Source organism: Zootoca vivipara, chromosome Z1, assembly GCF_965207765.1.
Source record: "Zootoca vivipara chromosome Z1, rZooViv2.hap1.1, whole genome shotgun sequence".
Lineage (NCBI taxonomy): Eukaryota > Metazoa > Chordata > Lepidosauria > Squamata > Lacertidae > Zootoca > Zootoca vivipara.
Genome location: NC_142583.1, coordinates 55,078,736 through 55,096,722, shown reverse-complemented (window position 1 = coordinate 55,096,722; position 17,987 = coordinate 55,078,736). Strand labels below are relative to the sequence as shown.

The 17,987-nt window shown below is 42.9% G+C and overlaps 1 protein-coding gene across 1 annotated transcript in view; it reads left to right on the top strand.

Moving 5' to 3' along the window:
• Positions 1 to 17,987, top strand: part of CZ1H4orf17 (chromosome Z1 C4orf17 homolog) — a 164,338-nt gene that overhangs the window by 142,796 nt on the left and 3,555 nt on the right. Inside the window, exons 3-7 of the mRNA XM_035112589.3 lie at positions 12,376 to 12,596; positions 13,785 to 13,964; positions 14,352 to 14,419; positions 15,278 to 15,427; positions 16,706 to 16,787. Of these exons, the coding sequence (XP_034968480.1) occupies positions 12,449 to 12,596; positions 13,785 to 13,964; positions 14,352 to 14,419; positions 15,278 to 15,427; positions 16,706 to 16,787 (628 nt within the window). The 5' untranslated portion in view covers positions 12,376 to 12,448. The remainder of the gene's footprint in view (positions 1 to 12,375; positions 12,597 to 13,784; positions 13,965 to 14,351; positions 14,420 to 15,277; positions 15,428 to 16,705; positions 16,788 to 17,987) is intronic.

Sequence of the window (17,987 nt, the reverse complement as noted above, 5' to 3'; positions counted from 1 at the left end):
TAAACGGCGTTTCCGTGTGCTGCTCTGGTTCGCCAGAAGCGGCTTAGTCATGCTGGCCACATGACCTGGAAGCTGTACGCCAGCTCCCTCGGCCAATAACGCGAGATGAGCGCTGCAACCCCAGAGTCGGTCACGACTGGACCTAATGGTCAGGGTTCCCTTTACCTTTACCTATTGACTTCTCAGCAGCTTTTTTATTAATCATTTGTGATCACCTCTGGGATCAGTTAAATAAAATCTCTACTGGTAGAAGATTACTGATGCTGATACTTCATTCTGAGACCAAGATTCAGATTTGGTTACCTTTCAGGTTCACTCTCAGATCCACCTATCAGAGATACTTATTAGCCCCAGCATTGTCTTAACACTTACGTCAAATATTGAATAACTGTTTTAAATAACAACAGTAATTATGTCCCTCCTAAATTAGGAACCAAGAAAGATACAGTACTTATGTAGGCTGTTGACACTATTTAATTGTCCCAACTACAACATGGGTCAAGAAAACTTTTGAAATATTTTAATCAATTGGCAGTGCAAGAAACACTAAAAATTAATTATGAAGAGACCAAAGTTTGTTTTTGCCAATAATAATAATTTTATTTATATCCTGCCCATCTGACTGGGTTGCTCCAGTCACTCTGGGCAGCTCCCAAGAGAATACTAAAAACACAATAAAACATTAAACATTAAAAACTTCCCCATACGGGGCTGCCTTCAGATGTCTTCTAAAAGTCAGGAAGTTGTTAATTTCCTAGGTTTAAAAAACACAAGAGGCAAATTGATGGGCACCCCTTTGAGCAGGTGAAATCTTTTAAATAACTATGTTTACGCTTTTCTTCATCTGGGAATTGGAATAAACACTTCATAAATACAAATAAATTGACCATTAATACACTGAACTCATTTGCTGTATAAGAAATAAAAGTGTGCTGAACCGTATAAAAAAAGATAATCTGATAATCCTTGTCAGAATTTCAGATTGTGTGATTCCCCCCCCCACCGAATTGCAATGTTCCATAAAGAAGGCATGTTATTGTATTGCTCATTTTATTGTTAATTATTTTTACCCTGTTTTGTTTTTATTCTGTAAAGCTTCCCTTGCAACTTTTATTATAGGGAAGTCAGTAAATATCATAAATAAACATATTAACAGTATGAAACTGAGAGAGAAGATGCTGAGTCCCGTGTGTGTGTGTGTGTGTGTGTGTGTGTGTGTGTGTGTGTGTGTGTGTTACTGAGTAGGATCAGCTCTAGACTTTTGGGTGCCTGAGGCAAAGTACAAAATGGTGGCTCCATCACTCCATGCCCAGTAGCTGCCTGAATGGACAGCTGAGTCTTGTTTCAGTACAGGCTATAGGATAGTGTCCTCCATCGTGCTAGAAGTCACCAGACAAGTTATGGAAGTGCTGGGCAGGCCAGGAACCACACATAGCTCTTTCTCCTCCAACAGAAGAACACATAGCCAGTAGGCTCAGGAGCAACAGCCAAGGGGATGCTTTTGTTTCTCCCGCTCCCCTCACTCTGTCTGATAGGACCAACCTTTTTGCTGAGAAGTTTCCTCCATGAAAACTGTTGTGCTAGAGCCAAATTTTGTCTGCTTTCACAGTAACGAAAATTTATGAGTTTGTTTTCTACCTCACATTGTGCATTTGGCCTATCATGCCTTGAACCCACCAATCAACAAAGACATATTTTGCGTTGCTGTTAAGTTGTTCCTTTCATCTGCTCATGATTTATGGAAGGTTTTTTTTTTTTGCATGATATGATCATAAGGTGGTAGTAAAGAGAAAAGTGGAGGGAAGACATTTAGAGAGGGAGGTACTCAGCTGTACGGTTGCTAGGCTGCAGACTTTGGCACCGAAGTTCAGGTTTTTGAGTTCAATCTTGGTGCAGCTGTTAAAAATCTCAAGGCTGTTAGATAATCTGGCAAAACTGCACACTTGATAGTCTGCCATGCTTGCATTCTTAGAAGAAGCTATGTCCAAGTAGTGAATTGGGGAGAGGGGGGCGGATTCAGTTCAGTTTGCATTTTACTGTGAACATACTTAACTGGCAGTTCCTAAAACAACGCCCAGACCAAAACACAGTTCTCCTTCAGAATTCATCCTCCCCCGAGTGTTGCAATGCAATTCTCCAACCAAAAAACTATGGACACCAATATTAGAGGGGAAGTATTGGGGGGCGGGGCGGGAATTACATCTGTTTAGTGAAAATAACATACAGAACTCCATCATATTAAGGAATATTTGTATTGCACAAATTTGTCAACATTGCATACAAAGTACGTCCATTAGGGGAAATATGAGCTCAAGTAGAGGCAGTTATTTGTGAGGGCTGTGTGAGTGCTAGGCCTATGCTTGGCACTTGGGAAGTGCTGAACGTTTTCTGTCGTGGTTTCCAAACGCCTGAGAGCCAGCTGATTGTCCCTAGTCCCATGGAGCTATTCTGGATGGAATGGGAAGATCCCGAAGGGGTGGGGACAGAGGTCAGGGAACTGGAGCTAATGACCCAGCGGAGAGCCTGAGTGGGATGAGGGAGGCAATGTAGACACCTCAAGAATGGCTGCAGTTGGCGGAGGGGTCTAGTGATCAGGAGGGTCAGGAGCAGGATCCTGGGGAAGGTTCAGACAGGTTCCTGCCCTGCTTTTGCCTCCCCTGGGGGGAGGTGTCTAAGAGTCAGCTGGATACTGAGTGGGCACCTTCTTCACCAAGGACATAGAGATGCCAGAGGCAACACAAAAAAAGATGTCCTGCCCATGTACAGGCATGCCTGCTCGCTTGCCCAGAGCAGAAACACCTGTTTTTTTAATAATTATTGTGCTTGCTGCACTCTTCAATACGAAGGAGCAGGTTTGTGTGTAGCCGGTTGGGCCAACGGCTGAACTCTGAACTCGCACTTAGCCATGCAATTAATTGGCAGTGTCTTTAACCTTTGCTTTGCCCAGATGATCTATGCATGAAAGAGTTTGGCAGAACCAAAATCCTGAGAGTGAGCTCTTCCTCTGACAGGGAGGGCCAGGACACTGTCAAGTATTTGAGAAGCCCTGCACGAAACACTTTGCAAGCCCTGGGATCAGCCCGAGCACCCAACAGTGATGGCACACCAGGTCTCTGACCTTTGTTATCTTCATGTGCTTGAGTAAGTAGTATCAAAGTGTAATGCCATCACATTAATGTATAACTAAATCAATGATTAAACCTGAAATATTTTCCCCAGCAATAGGACTTGCTAGCAATGTACAAAGTATGAGGTTTGAGTTAGTGCCCCCCCCACCCCAATATTTCTGATCAGGTCTTTAAGATGTGTTTCTGTGCTCACACACACCTTTTACATATTTGTCAAAAAAATATAGTGGTAGAGGAAGTGCAAAAGTGCGGTCTGTCCTCCCTTTATATTGAGTCCATGACATACAGCCGCGCTAAAGCGATGATCGCTCAGAGATTGGGGGATATTGCCAGACAGGAGGACATAGCCCGCGTGAAATCTGGGATGTTTTTAGGGGAGCAGGTGTATCGGTCTGCACCAGCCCGTTACCTGGTGGATATCCACTACGTGGAATACCGCAGACTAATTACTGCGGCTAGACTGAATGTCCTTGATTCGGCAGTTTTGAGGGGAAGATTTGGAGGAGTCCCATACGGTCAGAGAATGTGCCATTGTGCCTTGAGTGAGGTAGAGTCCACAGAACACATTCTACTGAGTTGTCCCTTTTATATTGATTTAAGGCAATATCTTATAGACCCGTATTTATCTCAGTTTAGTTCCCGACCAAGAGAACGGCAGGCAGCATATTTGCTCAACAAGCCCACTGGGAAAATAACCTTCTCAGTGGCTAAATTCCTCTTCCTGGCGCTCAAGTGTCGGAAACGTATAATCGAATGTGGGTTATCTGTTGGTTGGTTTAGTAGCGCGGTCATACCCCATTTATGTATCCCTCTGATGCCTTCAGTTTTATATTTTTATATATCCCTCTGATGCCTTCAGTTTTATATGTTTATCTTTGTATTGAGAAATGTTTTTTGTTTTTGACTACCGGTCGAATAAAGTATATTGATTGATATACATACATGCAAGGGATTGAGGAACAATATTCTGTTCCTCACTGTGAACAGCTGCAGAATATATAAATTCATTACTAACCATGCTATTTTCAATCCCTCTCCTAACATGGCATTAGTCTTTTTCAATGCTGTCACACACTGAGTTCTTGTTTGCTTTGAGCTTTCCTCAACAGACATTCCTTATTTTCCTGGACAATCACTGTCATTTCATACCCCATGTAAACCTGGAATCCTTTTGCTCCAACATTCGCAATGCTTTACTTACTCATTTGCCATTTTGCAGCCTGTTTCTCTGGTTTGAGGAAATCTTTTTAGACCTTTCATCCACATATACGTAATTCAATAATGAAATAAACTTGGCTACTTAACTGCTCTCCCCCTCCTTTAGCTTGGTGCAATTTAATGCTCGTGAACAATCACAGCAGAGTTTCATGAAGGACCTCCACTGCTTGCTTTCAAAAACTGCCCATTTATCCTTAGATTCTGCTTTCTGCCATTTAACCAGTTACCAATCAATAAAAATATACTCTGGTCACAGGGTATATGACGGAAGGCACATTAGGATAGCCACTTTAGATCTTGTCTGTGTCCACATGGGTAGCTGTCTGGGAACCACAGGTATGCTACATTGGGTTTCATGATGAAAGGGCTATAAACCAGGAAATTAATGAAATAAAAGAGCCCAACCTTCTAAAGCCATGCTTAGTCAGGAGCCCCTGGCAATGGACTTGGTTAAAGGTTTATCTGAAATGCAAAGAGATCGTGCCCACCAAATCACTCCTATCTACATGTCTGTTGACATAAGAACATCGGAAGAGCCTTGCTTGGATCCAAGTTGTGATTAAAATATAATAATAATAATAATAATAATAATAATAATAATAATAATAATAAATAATAATAAATTTTTTATTTATACCCCGCCCTCCCCAGTCAAAAACCGGGCTCAGGGTGGCTGACACCAACAGAATTACAATAAAACATAAAAACAATTAATTAAAATACAGATTAAAATACAGTATTAAAATTTAAAGTGCAGCCTCATTTCAAGTAGTCCATAAATCCAAGCCATGAGGGAGGAAAACACAGGGGTCAGGCTGAGTCTAACCCAAAGGCCAGGCGGAACAGCTCTGTCTTGCAGGCCCTGCGGAAAGATGACAAATCCCACAGGGCCCTGGTCTCCTGGGAAAGAGCGTTCCACCAGGTTGGGGCCAGTACTGAAAAGGCCCTGGCTCTAGTAGAGGCCAATCTAGCCATCTTATGACTCGGGATCTCCAGAATATTATTGTTTGTGGACCTTAAGGTCCTCCGCGGGGCATACCAGGAGAGGCGGTCCCGTAGGTACGAGGGTCCCAAGTCGCATAGGGCTTTGCATCGTTCACTGTGGAGTTGCACACAAATGCAGGCTGAGGTTCTCCAGATGCCTTTCCTAGCTAGTTACCCACCATAGTGGTGGCTCTTAGCCATCACTTCTATTTGCTTTCCCCTTGTGTAAACAAGTTCATAACCTGTAGCAGTCTGCAACATTTACACAGCCTCTTAGCTGCTTGCATAATGAAACATGCATTACTCAATGAAACATGGATTACTATAATACATGGGTAGACAGTGAAGTGTCCTCCAGAAGTTCTTGGACTACAACTTATCGTTCCTGACCATCAGTCATCATGGGAGTTGAATGCTCCTGCGATCCCTGCTATAATTAAATCTAATACACAGTTAAAGAGAGGTCCTCTTTGTCATTTCTGACTAGCTAGGTAGGTTACACATTATTGATTGGGGTGGAGGGTCTTGCTCCATACTTTACATCATTTTATGGAATGTCTTTTTCTGTATAATCACACCCTACTGGTCTGTGGGTAGAGGAGTTCCACTCACCTGGCTGCTCTGCCCTGCCGTGTCCCTCCTTTTCAGAGTGGCCCGTACAGAATTCTCATACAAGTTCTGTTAAAATGAATGGAACTTGCCTTGAAGCAACACAACAAAGCACTGTGGTTTGAGTGAGCAGGTCCAAACTGAAGCTGAAATGATTGAATTGATAAACTGCTGGTTTTTAAGTCTCCCTCTTTACACATAGGAATTTTGCACTCGGAGGCAATGGAGACGAGTTTTGCTAGGTGAGAAATCATATTAACATTACACACCCTCCAAGTGTCCCTCTTTTCCAGGGACAGTCGTGGAATTACAAAAGCCACCCTGGCTTCACACACACACACACACACATACACACACACTCTTTTTTAATACTTCATTTGCAATTTAATCAATACAATAAAAAAGACATTTTTCTTATTATGAAAAAGAAAAGAAAAAAGGCATTGAATAGAATAGAAAAAGAGAAAGAACAAGAACAAGAAAAAAATCGGAAAAAAGAAGACTAAAATATTTTAAGGAATACAAACCATCAATACTGTAATATTATTATACACCCTTATTTCCTATGTGGTTTGAAACCCTGATTTATTTAATGACTTCCTTCCAACCCTATGCGGTTCCTTCTATCTCATATATTAGTTTATCTGTCTCCTATATATATCCATGACACACCTTCCTGTTATCTCTGTGTAATTTAAAGGTAAAGGTAAAGGGGCTCCTGACATCAGGTCCAGTCGTGTCCAACTCTGGGGTTGTGGCGCTCATCTCGCTCTATAGGCCGAGGCAGCCGGTGTTTGTCCGCAGACAGCTTCCGGGTCATGTGGCCAGCATGACACAGCTGCTTCTGACGAACCAGAGCAGCGCACGGAAACGCCGTTTACCTTCCCGCTGGAGCGGTCCCTATTTATCTACTTGCACTTTGATGTGCTTTTGAACTGCTAGGTGGGCAGGAGCTGGGACCAAGCAATGGGAGCTCACCGTTGCAGGGATTCGAACCGCCGACCTGATCAGCAAGCCCTAGACTCTGTGGTTTAACCCACAGTGCCACCTGGGTCCCTAATTCCCTTGTGGAATTTACTCTATGCTTAACTAGCATATACTTTTAAACACATCCCATTCTTTTCTTATCCTTTCTCCTGGATTGTTTATTATTGATTCCATTAATTTTGCCAACTCAAGATACTCACATAATTTTAATTGCCATTCTTCCTTAGTCGGCAATAAGTTACTTTTCCTGTATCTCGCAGTCAGGATCCTGGCTGCCGCTGTTGCGTAGAGGAAACACCTGACCTTTTGGGATTTTTGTTGTAAAGATACCTAATAAAAATAATTCTGGTGTTTTTTTTAAAAAGAATGCATGTTTCACCATTTAAAAAAAAAACTCTTCATATATCATGTCCCAAAGTAATTTAATGGCATTCTCATTTGATCCTGGAATACCCCTATTTTCCCCGGCAGCACTGCCACTGAGCTTGGGAAATAGGATGAGCCGATGCTTGTCCACAGCAGCAGCAATGGACCATCCCTTTGCCTCTCCAATGGTCACCACTGCCAGCCTCCTCCCTTGGGCAGCTCATAGTGGCTGCTGGAGAGCAGGTGAGCCAGGAGGAGAGGCTGCCATCACCGAGACCCAGCCTTGCATGATGTGCCGGCTCTGAGGTGCAGGCAGAGGGCATGGCCGCCCTGAGCGGGAAGAAAAGGGGAGTGGAGCACAAGGAGTCTTGATTATTTTTTTGAAATAAAAAAATGCTTTGTACATCCACGTCCAATCTTGCCTGTTTCTAAACTTTCTTTACGTGTGTGTGTGTGTTTGTGTGTTTCTTTTTGTAAATCTACCAAAGAATAAAATAAAATCGGGATGAAGGGTTTTCTCAAGACAGTGGAGGGTGTGTGTGCTGTGTCTTGTTGGTATAGTGGTGGAAGCACTTGCTCTCCTCCTGTGGGAGGGGGAGGCAAAAAATGGTGTGGTGGTGTTTGAGGGTCAGTTGTGGGGAGTGAGAAATGTCCCTATTTTCAGCTAAGGTATGTTGGAGAGTGTGCATTAGGTTCCTTAGGTATCTTTTTGAATGTGGGCCCTGCTAAACCAGAGCACAGTAGGAGAACACTTCAGTCTCCCATGACATTCTATACAAGATCTCAAAGTAGCTGTCTTATTACAAAAGAATTTCAGAAATAGACTGGAAAGAGAAGTTGCTGAATTGCAACTCATTACCAAACTTAAAACCATGGAGAGACCTGGTCTGAATAGAGACATTGGATTCTTATCTCATCAGGGCCGTCTTAAGCACCTTTGGCGCCCTGGCCGTGGCGCCCTGCACCACCCAGCCTGGCCGTATCATGTATATCTCATTATACATGATAAAGCTATATTTAGCCATCTCACCCCTTGCTTTTTCCTGTAAGACCAATTGCAGTCATTAACAGTCAACAGGTTTACGGATATGTTTAGCCTGGAAAAGAGAAGGTTAAGGGGTGATATGATAGCTATGTTCAAATATATAAAAGGATGTCATATAGAGGAGGGAGAAAGGTTGTTTTCTGCTGCTCCAGAGAAGCGGAGACGGAGCAATGGATTCAAACTTCAAGAAAGAAGATTCCACCTAAACATTAGGAAGAACTTCCTGATAGTAAGAGCTGTTTGGCAGTGGAATTTGCTGCCAAGGAGCGTGGTGGAGTCTCCTTCTTTGGAGGTCTTTAAGCAGAGGCTTGACAGACATATGTCAAGAATGCTTTGATGGTGTTTCCTGCTTGGCAGGGGGTTGGACTGGATGGCCCTTGTGGTCTCTTCCAACTCTATGATTCTATGACCACACCTATCAGCCAATCACCCATTCCCACCTCCCTTCTGAGTAATACCCCTCCCCACCCTCCCACTATATATAACTTCTTGTTATGTACTGAGCTGAACAGCTCAGTACATAACACTTCTGTTTCAGAGTATCTGAAGAAATATGCATGCACACAAAAGCTCATACCAATGACAAACTTAGTTGGTCTCTAAGGTGCTACTAGAAGGAATTTTTTTATTTTGTTTCGACTACGGCAGACCAACACGGCTACCTACCTGTAACCACATTCCCCATGATCCAGTGGCCGAGGTGTGCATGTGACTTGCATGTGCACACGATCCTTTGCAGAAGTTTCCCCTTTCATTTTAATGGGTTGTAGCCAAATAATTTCTGCTCAGGGGAGACCCACTGAAACCAAGGAACCTAACTTAGCCATGTCCATTGATCTCCCTGTTCCAGCATTGGATGCAACCCCATGCCTGGACACATTTCATGCTGGCAATAATTAACCTTGCAGCAAGCACAAACTGGAATAGGTTCCCGCACTCAGTTCTGCCAAGGAATAAGCCTTCAGGGTGGGTGAAGTGTGTTCTTCATTTGTTGCTGTGGTTTATTGTTTTTGTGATCATGACTAAATATGTCCCAGTTTCACTGTACTTTTGGTTTTTTTTAAATATTGTACATAGCTTTGTGATTTTAATAAAAAGTGTCACTAAAACCATTCTGAATAAATAAATGAAAGGGTGCATATAGTATCCTTGGATTCCACATAGGAGACTATTTGGCTGGAAACTTAGCTCAGATCAACACTTGCCAGGGTTGTGTTTGGATTTCTAAGTAATCACATGTCTCTAAAATAAGCTATCCTATCCAGTTGGCCTATGAATCTTAGCACTTTGAATGAAGGCAATGGAACTCCTCCTAATGTTACCTTTTCCTACTATTGGGAGTGGAGAATCCATGTATCAGGACAGATGCGTGGGCATACTCTGATTCGGCTCGTGGAACTTTGCTATAATAATGATAATAATAATTAATAATAATAATTTATCATTTGTACCCCACTCATCTGGCTGGGTTTCCCCAGCCACTCTGGGCGGCTTCCAACAAAAATTTAAAATACATTAAAATGTCACACATTAAAAACTTCCCTGAACAGGGCTGCCTTCAGATGTCTTCTAAATGTCAGGTAGTTATTTATCTCTTTGATGGGAGGGCGTTCATTTTTAAATTGTGCTTTTTTATTTTTTACACACTGCATCTACAGGAATTCCAAAACACTCCTACAGAGACAGGTAGGTACCCGTGTTGGTCTGACGTAGTCAAAAGAAAATAAAAAAATTCCTTCCAGCAGCACCTTAGAGACCAACTAAGTTTGTCATTGCCAATGACAAACTTAGTTTGTCTCTAAGGTGCTGCCGGAAGGAATTTTTTTATTTTGTTACTCCTACAGAGAGAAAGATACTCTATATTGGGATCAGCCCTAAAACACCAGAAGACTGCATTGTCATCTCCTCTTTTTGCTCCTCTTATAATGGCAGTAATAAATGTAAATCGAGGCCATAATCAACATTTTACCAGTCTCATAAAGAAAGCCAAGGGTGTTAATGCATGTTTTCCCACTGCTAACTGCTCTTTGGTGGTGTTGGGGTGTGTTTCACCAAGTTAGTAGGGAAGAATTACATCTCCCATCCCTATTCACTGTGGGTCTGTGACCAAACACTCCCAACCCCTTAAACTGGTATTTATTCATTTTTAAAACCCAAGATGTGATTGCTAATCACATGGTTAACATAATGCAGGGGGTGGCTAACCTCCAGATGTTGTTGGATTCCAACTCTAATTAGCCAGCCAGCATGACCAGTGCTCAAGGACGATGGGAGTTTTGGGAACTGTAGTTCAGCGATGCCTGGAGGTTGCTACTAATATGCTCCACTTAAGAAGCCAGGACAGGACATTGCAATCAGGATCATTCAGTGGGCAGAGAAAGCTTCAAACGGCACAAAACTTTGGAAGGGATCAGACAAGGTTGGCTTTTGGAGGGTGTTGTTTTGTAACCCTGGATTGCTGTTATCGGTTATTCAGTCTGGGGGCAGCTCAAAATGTGGGGTTCACAGCACAAAATGGACCAAACCAGCACAAAACCGTGGCATATGTTTGGAGGGGATCGAAAATTTCAGAGCTGCGTGTTAATAAAGCTGGTACCTACCGTACCTGTGAGAAAACTGGTCTTACGAGGCTACAAGAGTGGTGAAATGTTCAACCTGTAAAATGTTGCAGGGAATGAAAGAGCACCATCTAGTGGCACTTTGGGCTACATTGGAATAGGTTTCCTATGGCAATCATTTGTATGCCCTGTATCTAATGCAGAGCCCCGAAATGAGTGCTTTCCCAAGAGATTAAACAAGAGCAGATCTGTGAAATGTGGCGGAAATTTCAGGAATTCCCCCTATCAAACACAGAACTGCCAAAAAGTAGGGTTAACAGGTGTATGCAGGACAGTCCTGTTTGAAGAGCTGCGACTCAGAGGGCAGGCTTCTTTTTGAAGGCATCCTCTGTCTGAAGCTCAATTCCAGTTTAAAGATAAATAACCCGAAGGAAGAACAAACAGGGGAGGCTTTGAAGTTGTCCATCAACAATTGACACCTGCACAGCAGACTGAGCAGGCACACAGGTGAATTGTATTGTTTTCCATTTAAATCATAAAAATTATTTCTAAATGTGCACCTAGCACATTCAATATTTTTGCAAATATGCATCCCCTTTTGTACTTTTTGTGTGTGTCCGTTGTACCATGACTTGCCAAAATTTGTTATGTTGTGATGCCAGAAAGAGCCTTCTTGGTGGTGGTGCTCAACTTTGAAACTGAAATGTATAGAATTATATCTGTCCCAATGCTTGTTTTGGGCAAAAGGAACTGTCACACATGGTACCTTCAAGCTAATAGTTAATGGACACAGAAAAAACTGTGGAAACACACCAGACTTTATAGCCAGTCTGTTGTCTCTATATTTTCCTGAGTTATGTGCTTGACATCAATCCTATGGTAAACCACATTCCTTATTTAGGAATGGTTTTTTGTTTGATATCCATTTGATGATCCTGTGCAGGCTGAATATCTATATAAATAAACATCTTTGCAATCCCAAATAAGGAATTATCACACGGGGTCTTGCTTACTTTACTGTATTGATTCTGTGATAAACACTGTTATAATTCCTCACTCACCACAGGAAATGTATTCATTTATAGAGCTGTTCAGCTTCACAGGCTCACTTTACTGTAAGCAAGAAATCACATGCTTGCTTTACGCTTGTATGGGGCTGAAAGATGTCATAAAAGAAGGGAATGTATACAGAACTCTGGAGGGAAAAGATTCTTAGATTCCCAATGAAGGCTTGGTGGCCCCATTGCTTGGCTTTTGAGGAGATGTTCAGGGAAGAGAGAAGCCAGCGAGGAGAAAGAGAGCAAAGTACAAGTTGAAAGGTCTGAAGGCCTCAGAATGGCTGAGATGAAAACTTGATATCGCAGGGCAAAAACTGCTTTGCCCGGTCAGTTAACTGACAAATATTTTATGTTCCGCACAGAAGAGCAAAATGTGTCCCTTAGGTCCATGTGTGTTGTCTCCTCTCTTCTTCCCTCATTAGGGCTCTCTGGATGAGATGCTGCTACAGGCTGTGGTACCCAGAATAGCGGCGAAGAAAATAGAAACCCATTAAGATGAATATCAATTTTAGACCACAACCTGACCCTCAGCTGATCCCCTTGGGAACCACGCGGCAGGCGGCAAATGAGGGCTCTTCTGGGAAAACAAGTTACTTAGTTTGCAGACACTCTCCACACCCAAAGACAGTGTGCCACATTAGAGGTAAACTCCCCCTGGAAGTTTCATGATTGCACCACAGCTGCTCATGTGATGAAATCTAAGGTGGTATCCTGGCATATTGCAGCTCTTTCTATGTGTCTAAAATTTAGCACGACATAGCAGCATATTGCTCAAGAAGCCACGGTTCCATAACGCTACAGATACCACAGTGTAAAAGGAATATTAGAAATTGGGACAGAAGTGTGAGCATTAAAACTAGGAAAATTAATACCAAAATCACCACATCTGAATGCAGCCTAAATACAGGGGTTTTTAAAATGCATGTTCCTCTTTTTTTGAAGGGCAGAACTCTGCCCCCCCCATAAAGCCTGCTGCTAGTTTGGAGTAAGATTCAACAGCCATTGCAGCCAACTCCTGTACATGGACCGGGGAGGGGACACCATTTTGTTCTTCACTTCAGGCAGCAAACATCTGGGGCTAACGCTGCATGCAATTCTGAATCACCTAGTGTTGGTTCCGACATAAATCTGCATCAGCTGATGGCTGTCAAGCCTTGTGTGTGAACCGTCTCCATAAAACTATGCTGTGAATGAAATCAAAGCTTTGGAACAAAAAAAACAAACAAACATGGATTGACTCATTCACAGGTATATTCATGTAGGAGCTAAGTGTTGTATAATCAAACATACATGCATATGTGAACCAGCCCTAGGAAACTATAATACTCTAGTTTGGGACTAGAGATGGAAGGATCTGTTAGTTTTGGTTCTCTGTTTCTAGTTTGTCCAGTATTAAATTCCATTCTCCACATTTCTGCAGCAATTTGATGTTTTTCAAAAATCCCTCATAAGAAAACCACCAGCATTTTAGTGCAATTTCCCAATTATCCCCATTCTTGTATGCAGATTTGAGTAACATGCAGTTTTGTAATGTACAATTCCCGCCCTAATATAATGCATTTTTCTATCTCCATTTTTATGCCCACTTTTGCATTTTTTGCAAACGCCATTGAGTTGGAGCACTGCATCGCAAAATTCAGATTTGTGCTTGAAGAATGGCTGTTTCAATTCTGACATTGCTTTAAAATGTGCGGCGTTGATAGATTTGCCTACAAAAAGGATCAAAATTCTCCACTATCCCTATTTGAGACCCCCCCCATTTCCGTGTATCCTTGCACCAAAACCAACTGCACAATTAGGAAATTATAAAATGCATTCTTTCCCCGCCCAGGACTAAATGATGCACCTGTCTGTGTTGTGAAAGACCGAGGATACAATGAAGGACGCTTCGTTGACTCAAGCACAGAACATGCTCATCTTCTCAGTAACACTGCAATGCCTTCTGGCAGTTCTTTTCCCAACAATACCCTGCCAAGCCTGGTACAAGCTCCACTTAGAGCGAATGTTGGACGTAAGTACCCCTGGTTGCTACCACAAAGAGATAGGATGTCTACTTCAAAACCACAATTTGAGAGCCTCAATGGCACCCCTCTGGAGGCTTCATCTGGGGCAAAAAGCTTGGCTAGCCCACCCGCAGCTATGGCTCTGCCTTTATTACCCCCTCCTCAAAGTGGACCCTCTACTAGATTGAGTTGCTGATGAATGTACCGTACTGGTCTGTAAATTCTTTGCAAAAGTTTGGTTGACACAAAAACCACCACGGTATCCTGCATTGGAGGCATCCTCTGCCCTCCCATGTTACATTGAATTCCTGTATTTTTCAAGAGGTCTCACCAGGCTTTAATCCTCTATAATCTTAACATGGAAACTCATGAAAAATCCCTCTATTGCATTTCAGAGCTTATGAGAGATGAAATTGCAGAGCTCAAGCAAAGAACAGGAAACACCCCACTTTTAAAGAGAAGGGTAACGAGCCAAACTACTGCTGGTGTTTGTAATTGAAACCATCAAGACTTCTCGGAGCATCTGCACTCTTGCAGAACACTCCATTCATGATTTCGGGTTTACCTTATTTCTGGGGCTGTAATCTGTTTTAATTGTTTTTAATTCTGAATTTTAAATTGTTCTAACCTGCCCGGGAACCTGCTGGTGCAGGACAGGTGATAAATTTGAAGGTGGTGGCTTTGAACAGTTACCTCAAGCCCTAACTTTGCCTGAACAAAGCGAGAGTCCATCTGTGTACACAGCTTTACAGGCAGACACCTCTATTCTTGTGATCATGTAAAGCTCTCTGCTTCTACTGGTATAGAGAAGGGCATTTGCAGACATTCACATGAATGTGCATTGGCTGGAGGCAGAGTTTACTATACCCATTCTATACATGGATTCAGCACCTGTGTATACTGAACACCTGAAAAGGGTTCAAGAATGGGAGTTTGTTCATCTTTTTCAGGTGATCAGGAATCCTGTAGGATCCAGATGCCCAACAGGCATTTAAAGGGTTCAAGGTGCAAAACCCCATCAGTTTTCTAGAGAGGACAATAGCAAGAGAGCCATTGCAACCACAGCCTTACCCTTATACTGAAGCAGAGATGGGCCATACAGACGTAGGGTCCAGCTCCCATCACCCCAATCATCAGCTATGCTAAATCCAATAACATTTGGGAAGCCACAGGTTCACCATTCCTCCACTACACAACGTAATGATTAGTCCAGGTGTATTGGAGGTGATCGAAAGCAAGGCAGTAAAGAAAGTTGGGTGGTGGGTTTTTGGGGGTCGTGGGCTGTCAGTATTTGTCTCTTTAAATTCTGCTTTATCATCAGGACGATCCTTTGAGGAAATACTTTGCAGACAATCCACAAAGTAGGATTCCTCCAGAGCACCCTCTATTACCTGCCCCGGGTACGCACTTTAGGCCAGACATCATCGAGAATATGAATTATGCCCCTACTTACCTGGAACAGGAAATAAAAGTAAGATACCATCATTAAGTGATTATGTCTGCTTTAACTGATAGAAATAGGAGGGTGTCATTTAGTACATTTAGGTTGCAATACTATACATGTTTACTAGGGGGTAAGTTGCATTCAATTCACTTCTGCGTAAATATGCATAGGATTGCACTGCCAGTTTGAAAACCACCATTCTGTTGAAAAGGTGGCAATGATGGCCCGTATAAGAGAGAGGAGGCCATTTCTGAGGTTTTGATGTTGCAAGCTGCTGAGTTTTACAGAACTCTTCACAAAGCCAATGCCGAAATACAGCTACTTTCAAAATTATCCAAATTTTGTGATTCAGGTCTTCAGCCAAATGGTGTAATAATATAATAATAATTTATTATTTATACCCCATCCATCTGGCTGAGTTTCCCCAGCCACTCTGGGCGGCTTCAAGCAAAACATTAAAATGCAATAATCTATTAAACATTAAAAGCTTCCCTAAACAGGGCTGCCTTCAGATGTCTTCTAAAAGTCTGGTACAGTAGTAGTTTTTCTCTTTGACATCTGGTGGGAGGGCGTTCCACAGGTGCCACTACCAAGAAGGCCCTCTGCCTGGTTCCCTGTGTGTACAATAATGCATATATTATGAGGAAATGTGTGTAACAATGCATGCACCAGTGAACGTAACATACAAAATGCATCATATACGTAACATACAAAATGCTTGCAAAAATGTGTACCTTTGGGTGAGATTCACACTTAAAAGGCTGTAACAGTGCCAGTTTGGCAGATCAAAGTGGTTGATGGGCATATAGGGGGGTAAGACATTCCCACAAGTAAACTGGCCCTGGGCTAGTAAGCGCTTTGAATACTAATAACATTTGTTGCATTTGCTGCCCAAGCATTGGTGCTGCCACCACTGCATTGGTTTCAGGGGGCAGCAGGCAGGCAGTCACCGTGGTGAGTTGTGTACCATACCCCTTGTTGGGTGCCCTCCGAGCTATCCTGTTCCCTCAGGTGTGGTGGAGGACACAGTCCCACGGTTGATGTTTACACGTAAGAGTCAGCTCCCACCCCATTTGGATTTCGTATGAGTAATTGGGGTGGGGGTGTCATAAGAAGAAGACACTGCTGCATCATGCCAATGGCCCATCTAGCACAGCATCTCCCCCCCCCCCCCCAGTGGCCTGCCAGATGGAGAGCCTGCAAGCCAGGACCTAACGGCAACAGCACTTCCCATTTCAGGCAGCAAAATGTATTGCGGCAGCCCTGACTGCAATGCTTCATTGGTCTGATCTGTCCTCCTCCTAGATCTTGGAAAGGCTTCGTGATATTTTACAGACAGACTCGCTTGCAGAGATCCAAACCTGGTTATCAAAGGCAACTCTAAGAGGTAAGGAGAGAAAATGTGATAGTTGCCCATAGCTGAAGTATCAACTGACTTTGGGCTGCATGCGGCGGGCAGGGGAGCACACCTCTCTTTGTATATCTATCTCTATGTATATAAAATCAATTATCATTCCCTTTGATAACAAACGATTGGATGAATGCCTACCGGTTTAGAAGTGCCAACCCCAAATAGGGTAGGAGTTTCTGCATACTTGAGGGATATTGAATATATAACAGAGGAGGTATCTCTCTACCCAGCTGTCACAGCTAAGCCAGCTGCAGCATGTTAGGAGGTTCTAAAGCTCCCACAATATCTAGGGATGTTTCAGGAGGGAAGGAAATGAACTGACACCTGCCCAAACCAATATAGGTACCTCTATATAGCCCAGAGCTGTCCCAAGACATTTTGCTGCCCAAAGCAACCTACATTCATCCTCTCCCCACTTCCATGTACAGAAGCTGACTGGGCAAGCAGTTGATTCTTTCTTCAACACTTGCATCTTCCACTCCCCCTGAGTGACGCTAAGGAGGTCCCACTAGATTAGAGGTTGGTAGCAAACTTTTATGTGAGGGGAAATTACCAAAGCGCTCTGGTCACAGGGAATGAGCCCCCAGATCCTGCCACCTAAGGTGATTGCCTCACTCCGCCTAATGATAGGGCGGGCTATACAATTCTCAGGTTCCGGCCTTGGACAAGAAAATGACCCCACCCCTGGCCTGCACCCGCACTTTATTTATGTAAAGCATTTTATCCCACTCTTCAGCCAGAAAAGGTTTGCAGAGCAGCTGGTCTCTTGGAACAGCCTTGCACCACTTCTCTTCCCTCCTGTTTCACCCTGATGTAATGGCTGCTGCCACATGACAGCTGATCGGAACAACCCCAAATTAAATTATATTTAATTTTCACACATCTCCCCCTGTTGTGATGATTTAATAACAAATGTGTTGGGAACCAAAGAAGGGGGAAGTGCTCTTGTGCCTGAATCCTGCTTGTATGTTTCTCACATGCGTCGTATGTGTTATATATTTAAAGAACTTAATATTTGTTTGAGAAATATTAAAGGGGGGGGACTGGAGAAAAACATGGAATGCATTTTATTTTCATTAGATGAAACATCAGAGTTATACCCTTAAGATTAAGATCTTGGATATTTACAAGACTTTATTCACAAAGCACGTTTAGTCTGTGGTGCACACACAGATA